Consider the following 18,416-nt stretch of genomic DNA (forward strand, 5'->3'; position numbering starts at 1 on the left):
CAGGAATCAGCAAGGAGGTCATCAGGTCTAGAGTAGACTGAGTAAGGGACAGAGCTACTAATCTGATTGAGATAGGAAGCCACTAGAGTGAGATGAGAGTCATAAATACATTATCTGACATGCTTTAACAGCATCACTCTGTTGACACACTGCTGCGTGTTGAGAACACGATAAAGAGCAGATGCAGAGATCAGTTAGGAGGATGTTACTATAATCTAGGAGAGAAGCGATGGTGATCTGAACAGCAGTGGGGGGTGGTGAAAAGTAGTCAAATTTTAGATATATTTTAAAATTAAACCCAGCAAGATTTGATGATGGACTGGATGTGGGTTTGAGCAAAAGAGAGGACATGAACTGGAAGAATGGAGGTGCTGCTAACTGAGATGAGAAAAAATGCAGGAGGAACAGGTTTCGGAAGCATATGAAGAACTCGGTTTGGGGGCATATTCAATTTTTTTGATACTTTTTTCACATTTCAGTAGAGTTCTCAAGTATGTCATAAATATATATCTGGAATTTAGGGGTCGAGAAATTCAGTTTGGAGATAGAAATTTGGGAGTTGTTAGCATATAGATGGTATTTAAATCCATGAAACTAGATGATATCACCTAGGAAGTGTGTTGTAGATAAGGAAGAAAAGAGAACCAAGGACTTGAGCCTATGGACACTTCAACATTTAGAAGTTGGGGAAATGAGAAGGAACAGCAAAAGAGATTAAAAACGAAAAAAAACAGACTAGAAATCTAGGAAGAAAATTAGGAAAATATGGTATCCTGAAAGACAAGTGTTTCAAAGAAAAGAGAATTCAAGTTTGTCAAATGCTGTTCATTGGTCAAGTAACTGAAATCTAAAAAGGAAAATAAATGCAAAAACACTATATAAATTTTTGAACAAAGACTTGGCTAAGAAAACCAAGTACTATATTAATAGTAGGGCAGTCTAATCTTCACTACACCAAAATATTAAATACCACTTATTATTACACAATTCTTATATAAAACATACCCCAAAATGTCTACTTTTTAACTGGTAAATTATCAACTACTGAATAATTTTGATTTTAATTCTTTCAAAACTAGGTGACCACTTTAAACTTACATTGTTTCCCCGACTAGCTATTACATGTTCTCTGTTATATAATAACTATCCATTCTAATTAGCAATGTTAAAAGTTTTTTTAGCATCTTTTTATTTTTTTTGTAAAACATTTCCTTCTGTACAAGGTATTTTTTGTAAACAGCTAATTCAGAATTAGTCAGAATTTAAACATTAAGTTTTGGACCTCTTTGCTTTTTAGCAAACATGAATGCAGTAAAAATCACAATGGCTTTTGAGGGGGACCAAATTTCTTATTCTTTTTCTTTTCTGTGTTGTTATAGACTTTAGGCATTGTCTTCTATAAACTATATCTTGGAACTGTAAGTTTAGGACCACAACTTTAGAAAACAAACTATTATGAAACACATTTTAGAGCTACAAGAAAGGGGGTTGATTATTCAAAATTAAAGTTTAAATAAACCCCATGTTCTAAACCTGATATAAAATATAAAAAAAGAAAATTCCTTTATTTTAAAAAATGCATTCTAAACTGATTTAAGTATCCTCAACCTCTTAAATATCATGAATCCCTACTGACAAAGGGTGGTTTATTAGTTTCACTAATTTCTCTGGAGGCTTTCCCTTACTACATTGGTAAAAGTGAAAATCAACCTTAAAGACAAGAATAATCAGAAACAAGCCAAGCATTACAGCTTATATAACCAAATAAAATATCTAAGCTCCCCTCCATAGCTATTTGGAGTAAGGCAACAAGATCTCAAAATGGTGGCTGAGTGTTGATAAAATAAAATGGCATTTTATTTACTCTCTACATCCCATCCTTACAAATTTCTCCATATATTTATACATATACATATAAATGTATGTATGTATGTAAAAAAGAAAGAATGAGAGAGAGAGAGTGAGTGCGTGTATATATATGTGTGTTTTAAACTTTGCTTCTCCTAGGACACAAAGCAAGGCGTTGTGGTGGCATTACTCAGGCTTGTGAAGCTACAATGGTGCATAACACAGTTCAGCATAAATTAATTCTTAATCATAGGTTTTTGCAGGTTCTTACTCCTTACCAGCCAGAATTATACAAGGAGATCAGTGTATTTAGTTTTAAAAGGAATTGTGGAAATTAAAACTAAGTGAATACTTTCCTTTGAGATTAGATGTTTACCGACACTTCAGAGAAAATGCTGGCCTTTTAACCCAGAGTCTAACCTGTCTTGATTCTGTAAATTAAAGATTTTATTTTATTTATTTTTTCCCCCCAAAGCCCCAGTAGATAGTTGTATGTCATAGCTGCACATCCTTCTAGTTGCTGTATGTGGGACTCGGCCTCAGGATGGACGGAGAAGTGGTGCCTCGGTGCACGCCCGGGATCCGAACCCGGGCCACCAGCATCAGAGCGCGTGCACTTAACCACCAAGCCACGGGGCCGGCCCTGATTCTGTAAATTAGAGTGAGTATATCACTGCATATCCCTGGTATCTAACTGCTTATAAATAACAAGATTGAGCATATGACGAGTTGGACAGAAAAATATTAGATCACTAAAAGTAGACTCTATCTTCCCCTCTCTGTCTGCTGAAAACACAACCCAAAACTCGAGAAGTGCTTGGTACACTAAAATTTAATCTAGAAAAGGCAATAACTTAGCCATTTAGGGAAAAAAAAGGCAATAAAGAAACAGACCTTGATATTTCAAGATCTCTACAGGCAGGGCATCTCTAAATGTATATGAAAGAACAACTCAGAGGAAGAAGGGAGAAATAATGTATTACTAAATGGTTTAGCATCGAAGCTGCGGCTAAATGTTTCCTCACAAAACGTCTTACCGGGTCTTGAAAAACAAGAAGTCACAAAGAAAAACCAACACATCTTTATAAAATACCAAAATTTAGCCTTAAAAAAAAAAAACTATAAATTATACTCTACTGAACATATAAATTATCTCCCCAAAAGTTACTGTTAAAAAAAAACACTCTATGACAATTTCTATTTAAGTCCCAGGAAAGGAAAACCAACAATGGTGTTAATTAAGTAAGCAAAACAAGAAAACTTTCCTAAAGACACAAGCCAGATTCCAACAGTCCTCAAGGCCTGGGTCTCTCAGTGATTTATGACCAAATATGATAGGATCTCAACCACGCAAGTAAAGCACTTGATATTCTTCCCTTTGGACATGAAATGTTCACTTCAAAGTTTTCTGTGTACTTTTCAACTGAATTCACGTTTTAATATTACAAAATTTTTATTTCTGTTGGATAAAAATATTCACTACAAGAAAAGTAATTAGGTTACTAGCACATAGTCATTTTCTCTAGCTCTGCAGATTTCCATAAATGTACTGCCTTAGTTACTTTCCTATTACTTTGGTTTCCTCATATCCCAAAGACATTATATATTGTGATTAACAAAAAAAAAAGTTAATGCATGCACTTGGCTGCTGATTGTCAAATGTACTTTTTGGACCAAACAAAGAAGTAATACAGACAAACTGAGCTGGAGAAAGAAATTTAAATAGGGAGGGGAAAACAAAAAACCCACCACCACCACATCTAGTTCTGAATAAACGATCCCCCAGCACTCCAGAAATTATGGTAAGTAGAAGTAACACGCCAACACATATTGAATTCTCACAGTAAAAATTTGATACAGGCTCTATTAACATTTCAAATTAGTTCATTTGGCTACCTTGAACACAGTGGTTCTAAACTCTGGATGAATAATGGAATCACCAGCTTTAAAGAATACTGATGCCCAGGTTCCATCTCCACAAATTCTTATTTAATTAATTTGAGGTATGTCCTGAGCATGAAAATTTTTAAAGCTCCACAAGTGATTTTATGTGCAGCCATAGCTCAGAACCACTAAATGACATAAACTGAAGACAGTAATTGAGGTGCTTTGTAGTATATGAATAGACACATACACACACACACATACACAAGTTCAAAAACCTTGGTCATTCTTCTTGGAAGCAACCTCTTGATATCCTAGGATCACTAATTCTCTCACAAACTTATCCAAGAGTAACATGAAAATAACTTTAACTTTGCTGCCTATAGGTGTTTTATAAATTAGAAATTTGATTTAGTGGAATATTTCACACTAACACTCACCTAAGAAGCGGACAGAAGTACTAACCAAGAATCCAGGTCTCACAAAAATATTTCCTGTAGAATCTGGGCTGTATATTTTACTGCCAGCCTAAGTTCTATTATCATTTACTTCTTTCTTTACAATTTTTCTTAACATAAGAATAAATTTGCATTCAAAGGATTTTGTGGGTTAAAGTGCATTTTCAATCATTTTCACAGTGACCATTTTTTTTACAACTTTGAAGTATAAGTAATGTACAATAAACTGCATAAAGTACACAATTTTATAAGTTTTGATATATGTATATACCCATGAAACTGTTGCCACAATTAAGAAACATTTTTATCGCTCTTTTATAAGTTTTCACGCACCCCTCTGTAATCTAATCCATCCCTCCCTCTACTCTTATCCCCAGGCATCTGCTTTCTGCCACTATAGATGACTTTGAATTTTCTAGGATTTTATGAGTGAAATCATACATTATGATAAAAAATGAGTTTTTATCTGGCTTATTTCACTCAGCAAATGATTTTGAGATTCAACCATTTGTTGTGTGTTTCAGAAGTTCCTTCCTTCTTATTGCTGAAGGATATTCCTATCAATGCTCTTGATTACCATATTGTATAACCAACATGATTTCTTGGCAGAGAAAACTGTGAGAAGCTACCAAAAGCTTCTAAATGTTGGTATCAACGGTTTTTGGAAAAAATCGGTTTGGTGATACCCATTTTAGCTTTCACTTTACCACCTACTTAAGCAAGTCACTTATCTGTCTCAGACATCTCCTCTAGAAAATGGGGCTATACCACCTCACCTATGTAATTCACCTTAGATGAGTGCTTAAGGACTTTCTGACTTCTAAGACCTAATGATTCTATTGAGACAGGTAAACCTTCTAGAAAGACAACAATGCCCTTTTGTTTACATACTGTCTGTGGCTGCTTCTGAGCTACAACAAGAAAGTTGAGTACTTGTGACAGAAACTGTATGGCTGTCAAGCCTAAAATATCTGGCCTCTTAGAAAAAAGTTTACCAACCTGTTCTGAGTGATCATGAAATGTTCTTGGAGCAAGCCAAAAAATCATTTGTAGTGATGTTTAGATTTACTGACTGAAAAATCATTTTACTGTTAAAAAAAATTTTTTTTGCCACTTTGGCTGACAAGATCAAAGAAAAACCATAGAGATTTAAAAATCTCTGTGGCAGCAATAAATTCAGATGGTATGTAAGATACTAAAATCAAAAGACACATTATAAACCCCAGTTCAAGAAATAGTAGGAGTATATCAAGTTAAAGAAATACTATAATAGCTTTCTAGGAAAGTCTTGAAATAGGTATGTATGTTTTCATATTCCTGCCCAAGTGATAAATACTTAAAGACAAAATAATCACTACTGCCAGAATAAAAAATGAATAGCTTAGTACCAATGGCTGGTGAAACTTAGATATACAAGTATACCTATCACACCTTTCTAATCTGTCAGATTTTTGATCTAGGAACAATCAGAGGAAGGCCATAGAACATAATGGTTAAGAAAATGGACTTTAGGGTCAGACAAACCAAAGTCAATAAAGGTCATCAGCATTATTTTATAATAACTGAAGAAAACCTCCTCCAAATGTATTTTGAAAAAATTATTTTTTTAAAGAAATTATCTTTTAAATTAAAATTAAAGTCATCATGGAACTACAAATACTAAAAAATCCTAAGAAACTCAAGAAGGGAATATGTGAGAGAAGCTGCCAGCTAAAAAAATGCTTTCATCATTAGAAGAAAAGAAATAAATGTCTATTATAGGATGTAATAGAAGCACTTATTTTGATTATTCATCTGAAAATAAATCTGGTTAGCTAATTCAGTGGTCTGGGTTTTCTCTTTCTAATTACAAGTTGGTGCTTTTTCCCCCCAAAAGACATATACCAGGTCATTAAAAGTCTGATCTGGCAGTCATCCGGAGCACAAACTGAATAACTTCAAGAAAAACCATGTAGATGCTAAAATTGGCGCTATAATGACTGTGGAAACTGCAAGGAAAAGCAGCATTGTTTTGTAAATAATCAAGATCAAATTAAAAATTATTTGTGGGCTCAAGGACAGAGAGAGCACACTAGGGTCTTTAGGAACAATATAGTAGTATAATTAAGATACATTGCCTCCTATATCTTACTGCCTATAAAGATGACTAGATGAGACAGTTTTGTTCTATGTTGTTTAATCTCAATTCTTGGTCTCTATTTAGCATCTCTATCATTGCCTTGTGCATTCTGACCAAACGCCAAGAATTCTGAGATCCATCCAAAATGGAGTAGTGACCAACTTGTCTGTGCAATCACCTTATTGCCCCATTTTGTTCTTCTGAGCTAGCTACCAGGACCCTAAGGCTGGTTTCCAGACTCTATCCACATTGGGAGTATCCAAATTTTCAGAAGATTCTGTCTCTGAAAACGGATTCTAGGAAAACAGTCTTTTCCTATTATTCTTATTATCTTAGCAAAGAAGACTATTACATAAAACCAATCTGAATGTATGGTTAATATGTAATGGAAAATATAGTTTACAAAGGGAAATGAAATTGAACTCACCTGTCCACTTTTCCCTATTTCCAGCTCCATTATGGCAACAGGGGTATGTATTTGAGCTGAGTGCCTTGACTGTGATTTGCCATCAACTCTCCAGCTCAGGCCCCGAAGCCCACTGTCCCAGCGGCTCTGGTTCATGAGGCTCTCTCGGATTTTTGTCTTATGGCTCTTCCAGAATTTGGAAATGACAGCAGCTTGGTCAGATGTGATCCCACCTTGCTTCTTTGTTTGAGCAGTCAAGAATGCCTCCAGTTGGTTGAAATCCATGTCTGCAGATGCAATAGACTATAATGACAGAAAAAATAATAAATTTGAATTTGGTAGATAACTAGAAAAAGATAGCTTCTTAACTTCTTAACATCATATTTTGAGTGATTTTTAATCACTGAATAAGCTTTCAAAAAGGGTCAGCAAGTAACAGTAATGAGAATAAGCTCTTCATAAGTACAAAAATATTCCCTTGGCAAATACTGAATATCAGAAAAGCTACTGCTGTTAAAAATTCCATGTCACTCAATTCTCTGTCAATAACCAGAATCTAATTTTTAAATATCCAGTTCCATGGTGGAGAAATAATAAATCAAAGAAAAATGTAAAAGCAAAATGATAAAAGAGGAGAATAAAATTAATTAGTTCTCTGATGAAATCTCACATAATTTCAAAGTGCCTTATAGTCAGGCTTGGTTTGATATACTGTAACTATACAACACCTAATCTGTAAGAAGCACTAAGTAAATTTTGTTAAATAAATGCATTATTTTAGCTTTGTAGCTTATCTTCAGTCAAATAGCTCTTTCACAACACTCCTACTCCCAAATTGTATACTACTTTATGCTTTTCCATAAATTTTCAAAATTTAATGGCCACTGCTCTTCTGAGAACAGTAAGCAGCTAAACTGAAGTAAGAAATCATTGGAGGGCTGGGGCGACAGAGCCTTGGAGAGGACAGTGACGCTTAATGATTTGGTCCCAGGACAAGCTTTCCCTTGCCTCTTCTTTGGTATATCCTTATCCTCTCCTGGCCATGGGGGTTGGCATGAGCTCCAAACCAGACAAATCACAGTACCCTCCTTTCTCTGAGCACAATGATTGATCCAAATAAATCTCCCAATTTTGAGCAGGAGGAGAAATGGTCTTGCCTCTTGGGGTCATGGTAACAGAAGGATTTGAGGCTGAGATTAAAGACAGCCTCTTTGATCTTTTGGCAAAGGCCTGATTGCAATAAAACAGAATGACACCAAGCAGAGATGAGAGTGGGTTCTAATGGAGTGATATCTCGTTCTCTAATCCCCAAGGCCCTGGTTCCTGCAGATCTTCCTTCAATTCTGTATGTTACCTCAGCATCCTTTCCACCTACAGGCACCAAAAAATTCCATTTATTGTTCAAGATAATTAAGTTGTCTTGCTATCATTTGAAACCAAGAGTCCTGATTAAACTTGGGTAGTAGCAGTGAGCACAGAAGAATGTAAAGGTAGACAGTGTACAGGCAGAATATAGGTAAAGTAGGACTTTCTACAAACATGCTGCCTTTTATTCCTCCATTAATACAAAAAAATTATATGATAAATATTACAACTTTACAATAAATAAATATTACAACAGATTAAAGTTATTTCACATTATAATTCAATACACATTTACTGAATACCTGCCTATGTACCAGGTATGAGGACCCGAAATCTCTGGCTATGCCACTCAATAGAAGCATTAATTTGTATAATAAACTATAATTAAGTCAAATTATTTCCATCGACGCTTTGCTTTATAATATCACATCACAACTCAGGTGATTTGTATCATTCTTTTCCTTAAATCACATTGAGATATCTATTCTGATTTAACTTCACTTGTGACAGAAGTTATTTTGGTTGGGTTCCAGTCAATAGTATCTTGAACTGGGGTCAAATCATCCAAATTTAGAATAATCAGAAATTAAATGAGGAATTGATTTTGGTTCGAGTTCAAAGTCCTCAATTTTCATTTAATTCAAGAAATATTTGAATAGCTACCACGGAACAGACACTGCTCAAGGCATGCCATCTCCATCTACCAGTAACCTACGCTGGCAGCCTGGTACTTACTTATCCTCAATTCTTCCCTTTCCTCCACAACTTGAATGAGTGGTTCTCAACAGTGGCTGCACATTAGAATCATGAAGTACATGGGCCGGCCCCGTGGCTTGGTGGTTAAGTGAGCGCGCTCCACTGCTGGCGACCCGGGTTCGGATCCCGGGCGCGCACCGACGCGCTGCTTCTCCGGCCATGCTGAGGCCGCGTCCCACATACAGCAACTAGAAGGATGTGCAGCTATGACACACAACTATCTACTGGGGCTTTGGGGGGAAAATAAATAAATAAAATCTTTAAAAAAAAAAAAGAATCATGAAGTACATTTAAAAAATATCAGTGCCCAGACTCCATACCAGAAATTCTGATTTCTAGAAATTCTAGAGTGGGGCCCGGGCAGTGGTATTCTTTAAAAGCTTCCTAAATGATTCTAATGGGCAATAAAGGTTAAGAACTAATGCCTATAACCTTTCAATCATCAAGTACTACCGATTTTTATATCTGAAATAATTCTCTAATAATGTCCCCTCTGCTGTGTACCCACTACCTCGTAGAGGCCCTTGCTATCTTGCACCTGAACTAGGCTTGTACCTCCTCAAGTCTATGATCCCGTCACTTTCCCATTTAAAGCTATCCAATAGCTGGTTATTACCTGCTGCAGTGGTTATCAGTCAGGATGTTGTGAAACATTTTACTATGAGGTATGAATAAGTTACAAGTAATGTTATTATTAGTAGTAAAAGTACTGAAGTTTGTAAAGATTTATTTTTACATGTATAAAGTGGAGGGTTTTCAAGGTTATCCTTATAGTAACAATTTCCTCCCTCATTTTAATTGTTTCCTTGAATGGAAGAAAAAAAGGAAAATGACAAACACAACAACTCTGCATGGAAATATATCATGCACGTATTACTATCTGTTAAGTGTGTGACAGAGGAATAAAAAATTGAAAACTGGTAAACTAAGATAGTGGTTCTCAACAAGGTAGTATTGCTCCCAAAGGCACTAGAGAAATTTTAGGGGCTATGTTTGGTTTCCTAGTGACTGGAGTGCTCTTGGCATCTAGAGAGTGGGAGCTAGGGATGCTGGGTATCCTAAAATGCTCAAGAAAACAGGGGTTGGCAAACTCTGTAAAGGTGTTACCATCTCTGTTATGTATTCTTCCTTTTTTTGGTCCAACTCTCTAAAAATGTAAAAACCATTCTTAGCTCATGGGCTATACAAAAATAGGCAGTGTGGGGGCCGGCCCAGTGGCACAGTGGTTAAGTTCACGCACTCTGCTTCAGCGGCCCGAGATTCACAGGTTCAGATCCCAGGCATGGACCTATGCACCACTTATCAAGCCATGCTGTTGCGGCAGGCTACATACAAAATAGAGGAAGATGGGCACAGACGTTAGCTCAGGGCTAATCTTCCTCAGCAAAAAGAGGAAGATTGGCAATGGTTGTTAGCTTAGGGCCAATCTTCCTCACCAAAAAAAAAAAAAAAAAAAAGGCAGTGTGGCCTGCAGGATATAGTTTGCCAACCCCTGCTCAAGCAATCTCACAGAACAAACTGACCCATGTCCCACGTGACTTGGCAATGTCCCATCTAACATTATGTGGAAAAGTCTGTTTACAATTACTTGATCCTAGAAATTAATCTTTTATCTTTTTACATAAAAAAGTATTTTTTGCACAGTTTTAATAAACACCAAATTTTCCAATAATGCAACTAATATAACTTGTACTTTGGTCTGGTCAGAACTTTACAAACAGGTTGTTGAGCATTTTAGAAAATCTCATTACCAGTGGCAATACCATTTAAAGTATCTTAACTACCAGTACAATACATCTATATACATCTGCATTGATTGCTGCACATTGACAGTGATTCTACATATAGGTGCTAGTATCAGATTAATCTATCATATGTACTAATGCAGTAATGCTTGCACATCTACATTTTAAAATACACATTTCAAATTACTTTATTATTTTATTTTTCTCATTAACTTTCCTTTATATTACACTTATGTCATCATATTGATTTGTTAGAAATTAGGCGTGTTAATTTTATTATATATGAATTATAATTATACATGCATCTCATTTAAGGATAACAAAGGGACATCAGAAAATATTTACTTTAAAAAGGAGACATCGAGTCTGATAGGTTTGAGAACCACTGAAGATCAAGTCCAAGCTGAACACAACAGGTCCTTCAAGATCTGAGCTGACTTATCTTTCAGTTTTAATGCCTCATATCTTGCTACTTCCTGCCTTTCACACTTGCTGCTCGAACAGCACTAACCTGTTTGTAATTCCCCCACTGCTATCCTAGTATGCTGCTTCTTTCTATGTGCCTCTGTTCATGCTATTCTAACTGCCTGAAATGTCCTTCCATCACCACCTTCACCAGATTAACTTCTATTCACCATTCAAGACTCAGTTCAAGCATGGCTTCCCCAGTATTCCTCCTTCCCTAGTAAGGGCCCTTTCTATTCCAAAAATATCCTAATGTCGCTATCACTGTGCTTACCTCAATCCAAAGAAATTATCTGTGTATAAGTCTACTTCACCCAACAGATTCTAATCTTTGAGGACAGGGTCTACGTATCTCTGCAAATACAGCATCTAACACAACTCCTTGAATTTATGTTCTAACAAGCACTCACAACCATCAACAACTTTTTAAACCCAAAATAATAAATGTTGCAGATGAACTTTAAGCCTAGAATTATTTAAAGCTACCAACTTCTTGCTTTACAAAATCTTCCCATGTATATCAAAACCATAAACTCCTAGATAAGGGTAGAAAATAATCCCAGGATGCTGATTTCTGTTTGCCTAATCTATCTTTGCAAATTAACAAGGGGCTCAGAGCCAAAGGAAATTTAGGCTAGGAAATCAGGGCAAAGGAAGAATTTGAATGAAAGATAAAAATGTAAACCACTGTGTTATTAACAAAGCTATTGCTGCCAGAATATAATCATAGAGCAACCCCACATGGTGTGACTGGTGATGGGCAGTCTGGAGAAACTGCTGGTCTCCTAGCCAACATTAGCAATATGCCAAAAATGTACTTGATTGAAATATGATGATCCAGTAACTATTACAAACGTTAAAAATTAGTAATTATCAGTTCCAAAACAGAAACTTCAAACAAACACAAAAAGTGAGGTAGCAGAGAAAGGAAAAGAGAAGTAAAAGCATGCCAAGTTGTTCCTGGCTACTTCAGAGAAAAGAAACAGATTGATATATATGCAATTCCTATCAAAATCCTAGCAAGATTTTTTGTAAATATAGGCAAAATTATTCTAAAATTTATACGGAAGGGCAAAGAAAGGAGAGTAGATAAAACAATTTTGAAAAAGAAAGAGGAATTAGTCTTCTCCATTTCAAGACTTATATATAGCTATAGTAATCAAGATTCTGGTATTTGCAGAGGGATAGATACAGAGACCAAAAGAACAGAATAAACAACACACAAATAGACTCACACAAATATGGATAACTGATTTTTTGACAAAGGTGCAAAAGCAATTCAATGAAGGAAAGAATGTGCTCAAGCAAGTAGATATCAATAGGTTAAAAAAAAAAACCTCAGGGCCGGTCTCGTGGCATAGCGGTTAAGAGCATGAGCTCCGCTGCTGGCAGCCCGGGTTCAGATCACGGGCGCGCACCAACACACCGCTTGTCAGGCCATGCTGTGGCAGCATCCCACATAAAGTGGAGGAAGATGGGCACGGATGTTAGCTCAGGGCCAGTCTTCCTCAGCAAAAAGAGGAGGATTGGCATGGATGTTAGCTCAGGGCTGATCTTCCTCACACACACAAAAAAGCTTAACTAAAAAAAAACCCTATCTGGGCCAGCCCCGTGGCTTAGTGGTTAAGTGTGCGTGCTCCGCTGCTGGCGGCCTGGGTTCGGATCCCAGGCGTGGACCGATGCACCGCTTCTCCGGGGCTATGCTGAGGCCGCGTCCTACATGCAGCAACTGGAAGGATGTGCAGCTGTGACATACAATTATCTACTGGGGCTTTGGGGGAAATAAATAAATAAATAAATAATTAAAAAAAAAAAAAAACCTATCTGGAATTGGGTGGCCAGGTTGTTCCTCCTAGTCTGTCTTAGTCTGGAAGCTCCACCGAAACTTGTCTGCCACTGGTGACCCTTCTGGTATTTGACATACCCGTGGCAGAGCTTTCACCATCACAGTAACATGTAGCTGTCACAGTATGACAACTGACAGACTGGTGATGTGGTTCCCTGACCCGGAAGGGAACCTGGGCTGCTGTGGTGAGAGCGCTGAATCTTAACCACTAGGCCACCAGGGCTAGCTAAATAACAAAGACAGGATCTACAAGGTAGAATTCATCTTTAAAATAATAATTTACCAACTTTTTAACTAAGAGTGAGAAAGCTACCATGGATTATATCTTAAGCAACAGGCATCTATGTAATAACTAAATAACTACTGAGGCACCTATGTAATAATTAAAAAAGAATGTAAAAATAACTTAATTGTCAGCATCTATTTGTTTTAAATGAATAAAATACTACATATCAAAACTGTAAAAAAAAAAAAAAAAAGAAAAAAAACCTGTAAGGACTTCTGTGGCCCCCAGCTTTAAGTTCTAATTCTTCAATATGGTTTACTAGGCAAATCACGATCAGCCACCGCCTCTACCTCTCTAGCTTCATTTCTCTTCATCTCCCCCTACGTCTCATAATCTTCCACTCATTCCTTCTCCCTTCCATCCATACCGAACTCCTTTTAGCTGCTAAACATGCCCTTCTTTCTCTATCCTCTGGGCCTTTGCCTATATTGTTCCTTCTGTCTAGAATACCTTAGCTGCTATTCCCTCAACCTCTTTTGTTGACACCACCTTGTTTTTCAGGCTTTATACAGATCTTACTTTATACAGGAAGCCTTCCCTGAACCCCCAAATCAGAGACAGGGGTCTCTTTCTAGTCTGCATAGTAGATATTGCAGTCTGCATAGTAGATTGCAGATATCTACTACTGCATAGTAGATATCTAGTCTGCATTGTGATATTTATCACAATGTATGGTAACTGCCAGGCCCATATCTCACTCCAAAAAGTAAGTGCTTTAATAGGGCAGAAAACTTGCCCCTCTTGTTTAATATTTAATTTCTAGGGCACATAGTAGGTGATCAGTAAATATATGCTGAATGAGTGAATAGCTGGATGAGCATGGAATCTGGAACCCAAAAAACCTGTTCCTGACCACTCACTTGACATTGAGATAGTCTTTTAGTCTTGTTGTACCTCAATTTCCTCATTTATAATATGGAGATATAATATAGAATATGGCAACTTAAAAACTTAGCTCTAAAATTCTTTGACTCTTCTTCCACTGAGAGTTAAGAGTCTATATCCCACCCCCTAGAATATGGGCTGTGTGCTGCTTGACCAAAAGATCATGGTAATCCCAACTACATGACATTCTGGAAAAGGCAAAACTATGAAGATAATAAAAAGATCAGCGGTTGCCAGAGGTTGGGAGGAGAGGAAGGGATGAATAGGTGGAGCACAGAGGATTTTTCAGACAGTGCAACTACTCTATGTGATAGGATAATGGTCAAAATCCATAAAATGTATAACAGCAAGAGTGAACCCTAATGTAAACTATGGACTTTGAGTAATGTTGGTTCATTGGTTGTAACAAATGTACCACTCTGGTGTAGGATGTTGATTGCGGGGGAGGCTGTGCATATATGGGGACAGGGTGTTATATGGGAACTCTATGCTTTCCACTCAATTTTGCTATGAATCTAAAACTGCTCTAAAAACTAAAGTCCTTTTTTTTTTTAAAAAAAAAAAGTGAACTAAAAAAAACACCATGGCAGAGTGAGGCTGTGCCAATTTTCTGGCTCGGATTTTAGGAAACTGGCAACTTCCATTTTGTCTCTCTTGAGAAGCTTGCTCTTAGAACCCAGGCACCATGCTGTAGGCAGCTTATGGAAAGCTTCGTCAAAAGGACTGTGGCCTCCAGCCCTCAGCCTGTCACTAAGCTCCCAGCCAATAGCCAGCACCAAATAACCAGTTAATGAGGCATTTTGGAAGTGGATCCTCCAGCCTTCAGTAAAGTGGATACTATATGGAGAGAACGGGGATCTCCCTCTGAGCTCCACCCAAAGTTCAGATTCAAGAGCTAAATGACTGTTGTTGTTTTAAAATAATAAAATAAACAAAAGAACTAAACTCAAGATAATGATGCCTTTTTTAGTAAATTGTTCATTAAGTATCAAATATATTAATTATTTAAGTACTGAAACTGAGAGGCTAATATTTGAAAATGAGATACATTGATATTAATCAACCCCAAAGCATTTTAGTCCTAAATTAGTCCCCTATAATTTAATATTTATATACAATCATTAATTTCTTCTTGCTGCTTGAAAGCAACAGTATTTAAAGTTGGCACTAAAAATAAACCACAGAAAGCCAGTTTCTATTACTCTTTGGTAGATAAAACATAGCTTTTCCATTAAGCTTCTAGTTTATTCAAGTGGTATTGTGACCAATTTTGCTTCCCTCCAGTGGGACTTGAACCCACAATCAGAGGGGACCCAAGGAAAAGCCGAGGGCCAGTGGGCCTCGAACCCACAACCAGCCCTTTTCTACCTCGGAGGGTTATTTCCTGTTCAGCGTCATGGATTTGAAACGAAACCAAAGCTGCACAGTTGACAGCACAAGCTTTATTTAATGGCCAAAGAATGGAGAAGTGGGAACTAAGTTCACAAATCAACTTCTCAGCTCCTGGGGTGATTAAGCAGCTGTTATAAGGGGTCTAGGTAAGGAAGGGGAGGAATATTCATAGCTATTCAGGGAAATGGGCAGGTTTTTCTGGGAAGCAAGGGTGCCACCTCTTTTCTTTACTTATTTGATCATATGCTACCATTGCCATGGCAGTTGTAAACTGTCATGGCATTGCTGGGTGTGTTCCATAATATGTAAATATATTACAATGAGTGTATAATAGATAAAAAATGCATAAAACGTCTATGTCAGGTCAAGTCAGACTGCCATGTTGCCTTCAACTGGTTTTAACTGGTTTTGACTATATGTCTCAGCCATCTCCTCCTTCCTCTCTTGGTGGTTTACTGTAAGCTAAAGAGAATGTATTAGGCTTGTTCTGAGCAGGGTTGTGGTTAACGTCTTATGGGGCTGGCGGCCGGGGTAACAGTATTACAAAACAAAGGCTCAGTGATTAAAACAAATATAGATAAATGGCATTTAGCAAGAAATACACTTTCTCCATTGATACAATTTATACATTTGACATATCAGAGCAAAATGATTCCATATTATCACCTAATAGAAATGCATCAATGATACACAGTTCTGTCTCTATTTTCCAATAAAAATGGAAATACCTCTAAGGGGAAAAAAAACTACAGAACACCTTTAGAAACCACTGGGTTCCAGATGCATTTATTTTTTTAATTTTTAATTAATAGACTTTTGGGCCAGCCCCGTGGCTTAGCGGTTAAGTGCTTGCGCTCCACTACTGGTAGCCCGGGTTCGGATCCTGGGCGCGCACCAACGCACCGCTTCTCCTGCCATGCTGAGGCCGTGTCCCACATACAGCAACTAGAAGGATGTGCAGCTATGACATACAACTATCTACTGGGGCTTTGGGGGAAAAAAATAAATAAAATTATTAAAAAAAAAAAAAAAAGACTTTAATTATTAGAGCAGTTTTAGGTTCATAGCAAAATTGAGTGGAAAGTACAGAGTTCCCACATGCCCCCCACCCCACCCCACCCCATCAACATCCACATCAGTGTGGTACATTTGTTACAATGGATAAACCAATATTGATACATTATCAACCAAAGTCTATAGTTAACATTAGGGTTCACTCTTGTTGTTGTTGTACATTCTATTAGTTTTGACAAAAGTATGACAACATGTATCCACCATTACAGTATCACACAGAATAAGTTTCACTGCCCTAAATATCCCTTGTGTTCCATTTCTTCATCTCTATCTCCCTCGCCCAACAAAGTACAGTTGTCCCTTGGTCTTCAAGGGGGATTGGTTCCAAGACCCCCACAGATACCAAATCCATGGATGCCCAAGTCCCTTATATAAAATGGCATAGTATTTGCATATAACCTATGGACATCCTCTCATACACTTTAAATCATCTTCAGATTACTTATAATACCTAATACAATGTAAATGCTATGTAAATAGCTGTTATACTGTATTGCTTAGGGAATAACGACAAGAAAAAAAAGTCTGTATGTGTTCAGTACAGATGCAACCATCCTAGGCCTTTTGATCTGTGGTTGGTTACATCAGTGGATGCAGAACCTGCAGGTACGAAGGGCAGATAGTATTCTAATAAAGAATGTCAATTACATTCAATTGATTGATTGCCCTGTTTGGTTCAACTATGTCTTAATTGACTTTTTGCCTGCTGGCTCTGTACATTACTGATAGAGGGGTGTTGAAGTCTCCAACTATAACAGTGGATTTATCTATTTCTCCTTGCAGTTCTATCAGACATTCTGTTGTTAGGTGCATACATGTTAAGGACTGTTATGTCTTCTTGGAGAACTGACCCCCTTATCATTATGTAATAACCCTCTTCATTCCTGATAATTTTCCTTGCTCTGAACTCTGCTTTGTCTGAAGTTAATAAAGCTATTCCAGTTTTCATTTCATTAGTGTTAACATGGTATATCTTTCTTCCATCTCTTTACTTTTAATCAATATGTGTCATTCTATTTAAAGCAGGTTTCTTTCTTTTTTTTTTTTTTTTTTTGAGGAAGATTGGCCCTGGGCTAACATCTGTTGCCAATCTTCCTCCTTTTTTCCTTTTTTCTCCCCAAAGCCCCAGTAGATAGTTATATGTCATGGTTGTACATCCTTCTAATTGCTCTATGTGGGACACCACCTCAGCACGGCCCAATGAGCGGTGTGTAGGCCCGTGCCCAGGATCCGAACCGGCAAACTCCGGGCCGCCAAAACTGAGTGCACAAACTTAACCACTTCGCCACCAGTCCGGCCCCTAAAGTGGGTTTCTTATACATACAGTTGGGTCTTGTTTTTTTGATCTACTCTAAAAGTCTCTGTCTTTTAACTGGTGTAAAACACACACGGTATAAAAACTGATAGAACTGCAAAGAGAAATAGATGAATTCACCATTATAGTTGGAGAATTTAATACCCCTCTGTTGGTAATTAACAGATCCAGTAAGCAGAACACAGTTGAAATGAACAACCCTATCAATCAACTGATCTGACTGACATCTACAGAGTACTTCATCCAACAACAGCAGAATACATGTTTTTCTCAAGCTTACACGGACCACTGACCAAGAGAGACTACATTCTGAGCCATAAAACACATCTTAACACATACAAAAGAACAAAAATCATACAATGTCTGCTCTCAGATCACAATGAAATTAAACTAGAAATTAATAACAGACGATAGTTGGAAAAACTCCAAAATACTTGGAAATTAAATAACACACTTCTAAATAACACATAGGTCAAAGAAGGAGTCTCAAGAGAAATTTTAAAATATTTTGAACAAATTTAAAATGAACAGAAAACCTATCTAAATCTGTGGGATGCAGCAAAAGCAATTCT

The 18,416-nt window shown here is 37.1% G+C and overlaps 1 protein-coding gene across 1 annotated transcript in view; it reads right to left on the reverse strand.

The window, feature by feature from the left end:
• COMMD1 (copper metabolism domain containing 1) overlaps positions 1-18,416 on the reverse strand; it is a 166,537-nt gene that overhangs the window by 95,495 nt on the left and 52,626 nt on the right. Inside the window, exon 2 of the mRNA XM_004435641.3 lies at positions 6,737-7,018. Within this exon, the coding sequence (XP_004435698.1) occupies positions 6,737-7,018 (282 nt within the window). The remainder of the gene's footprint in view (positions 1-6,736; positions 7,019-18,416) is intronic.

This window comes from Ceratotherium simum, chromosome 11 (genome assembly GCF_057802395.1).
Source record: "Ceratotherium simum simum isolate JZ-2026a chromosome 11, ASM5780239v1, whole genome shotgun sequence".
Classification (NCBI taxonomy): domain Eukaryota; kingdom Metazoa; phylum Chordata; class Mammalia; order Perissodactyla; family Rhinocerotidae; genus Ceratotherium; species Ceratotherium simum.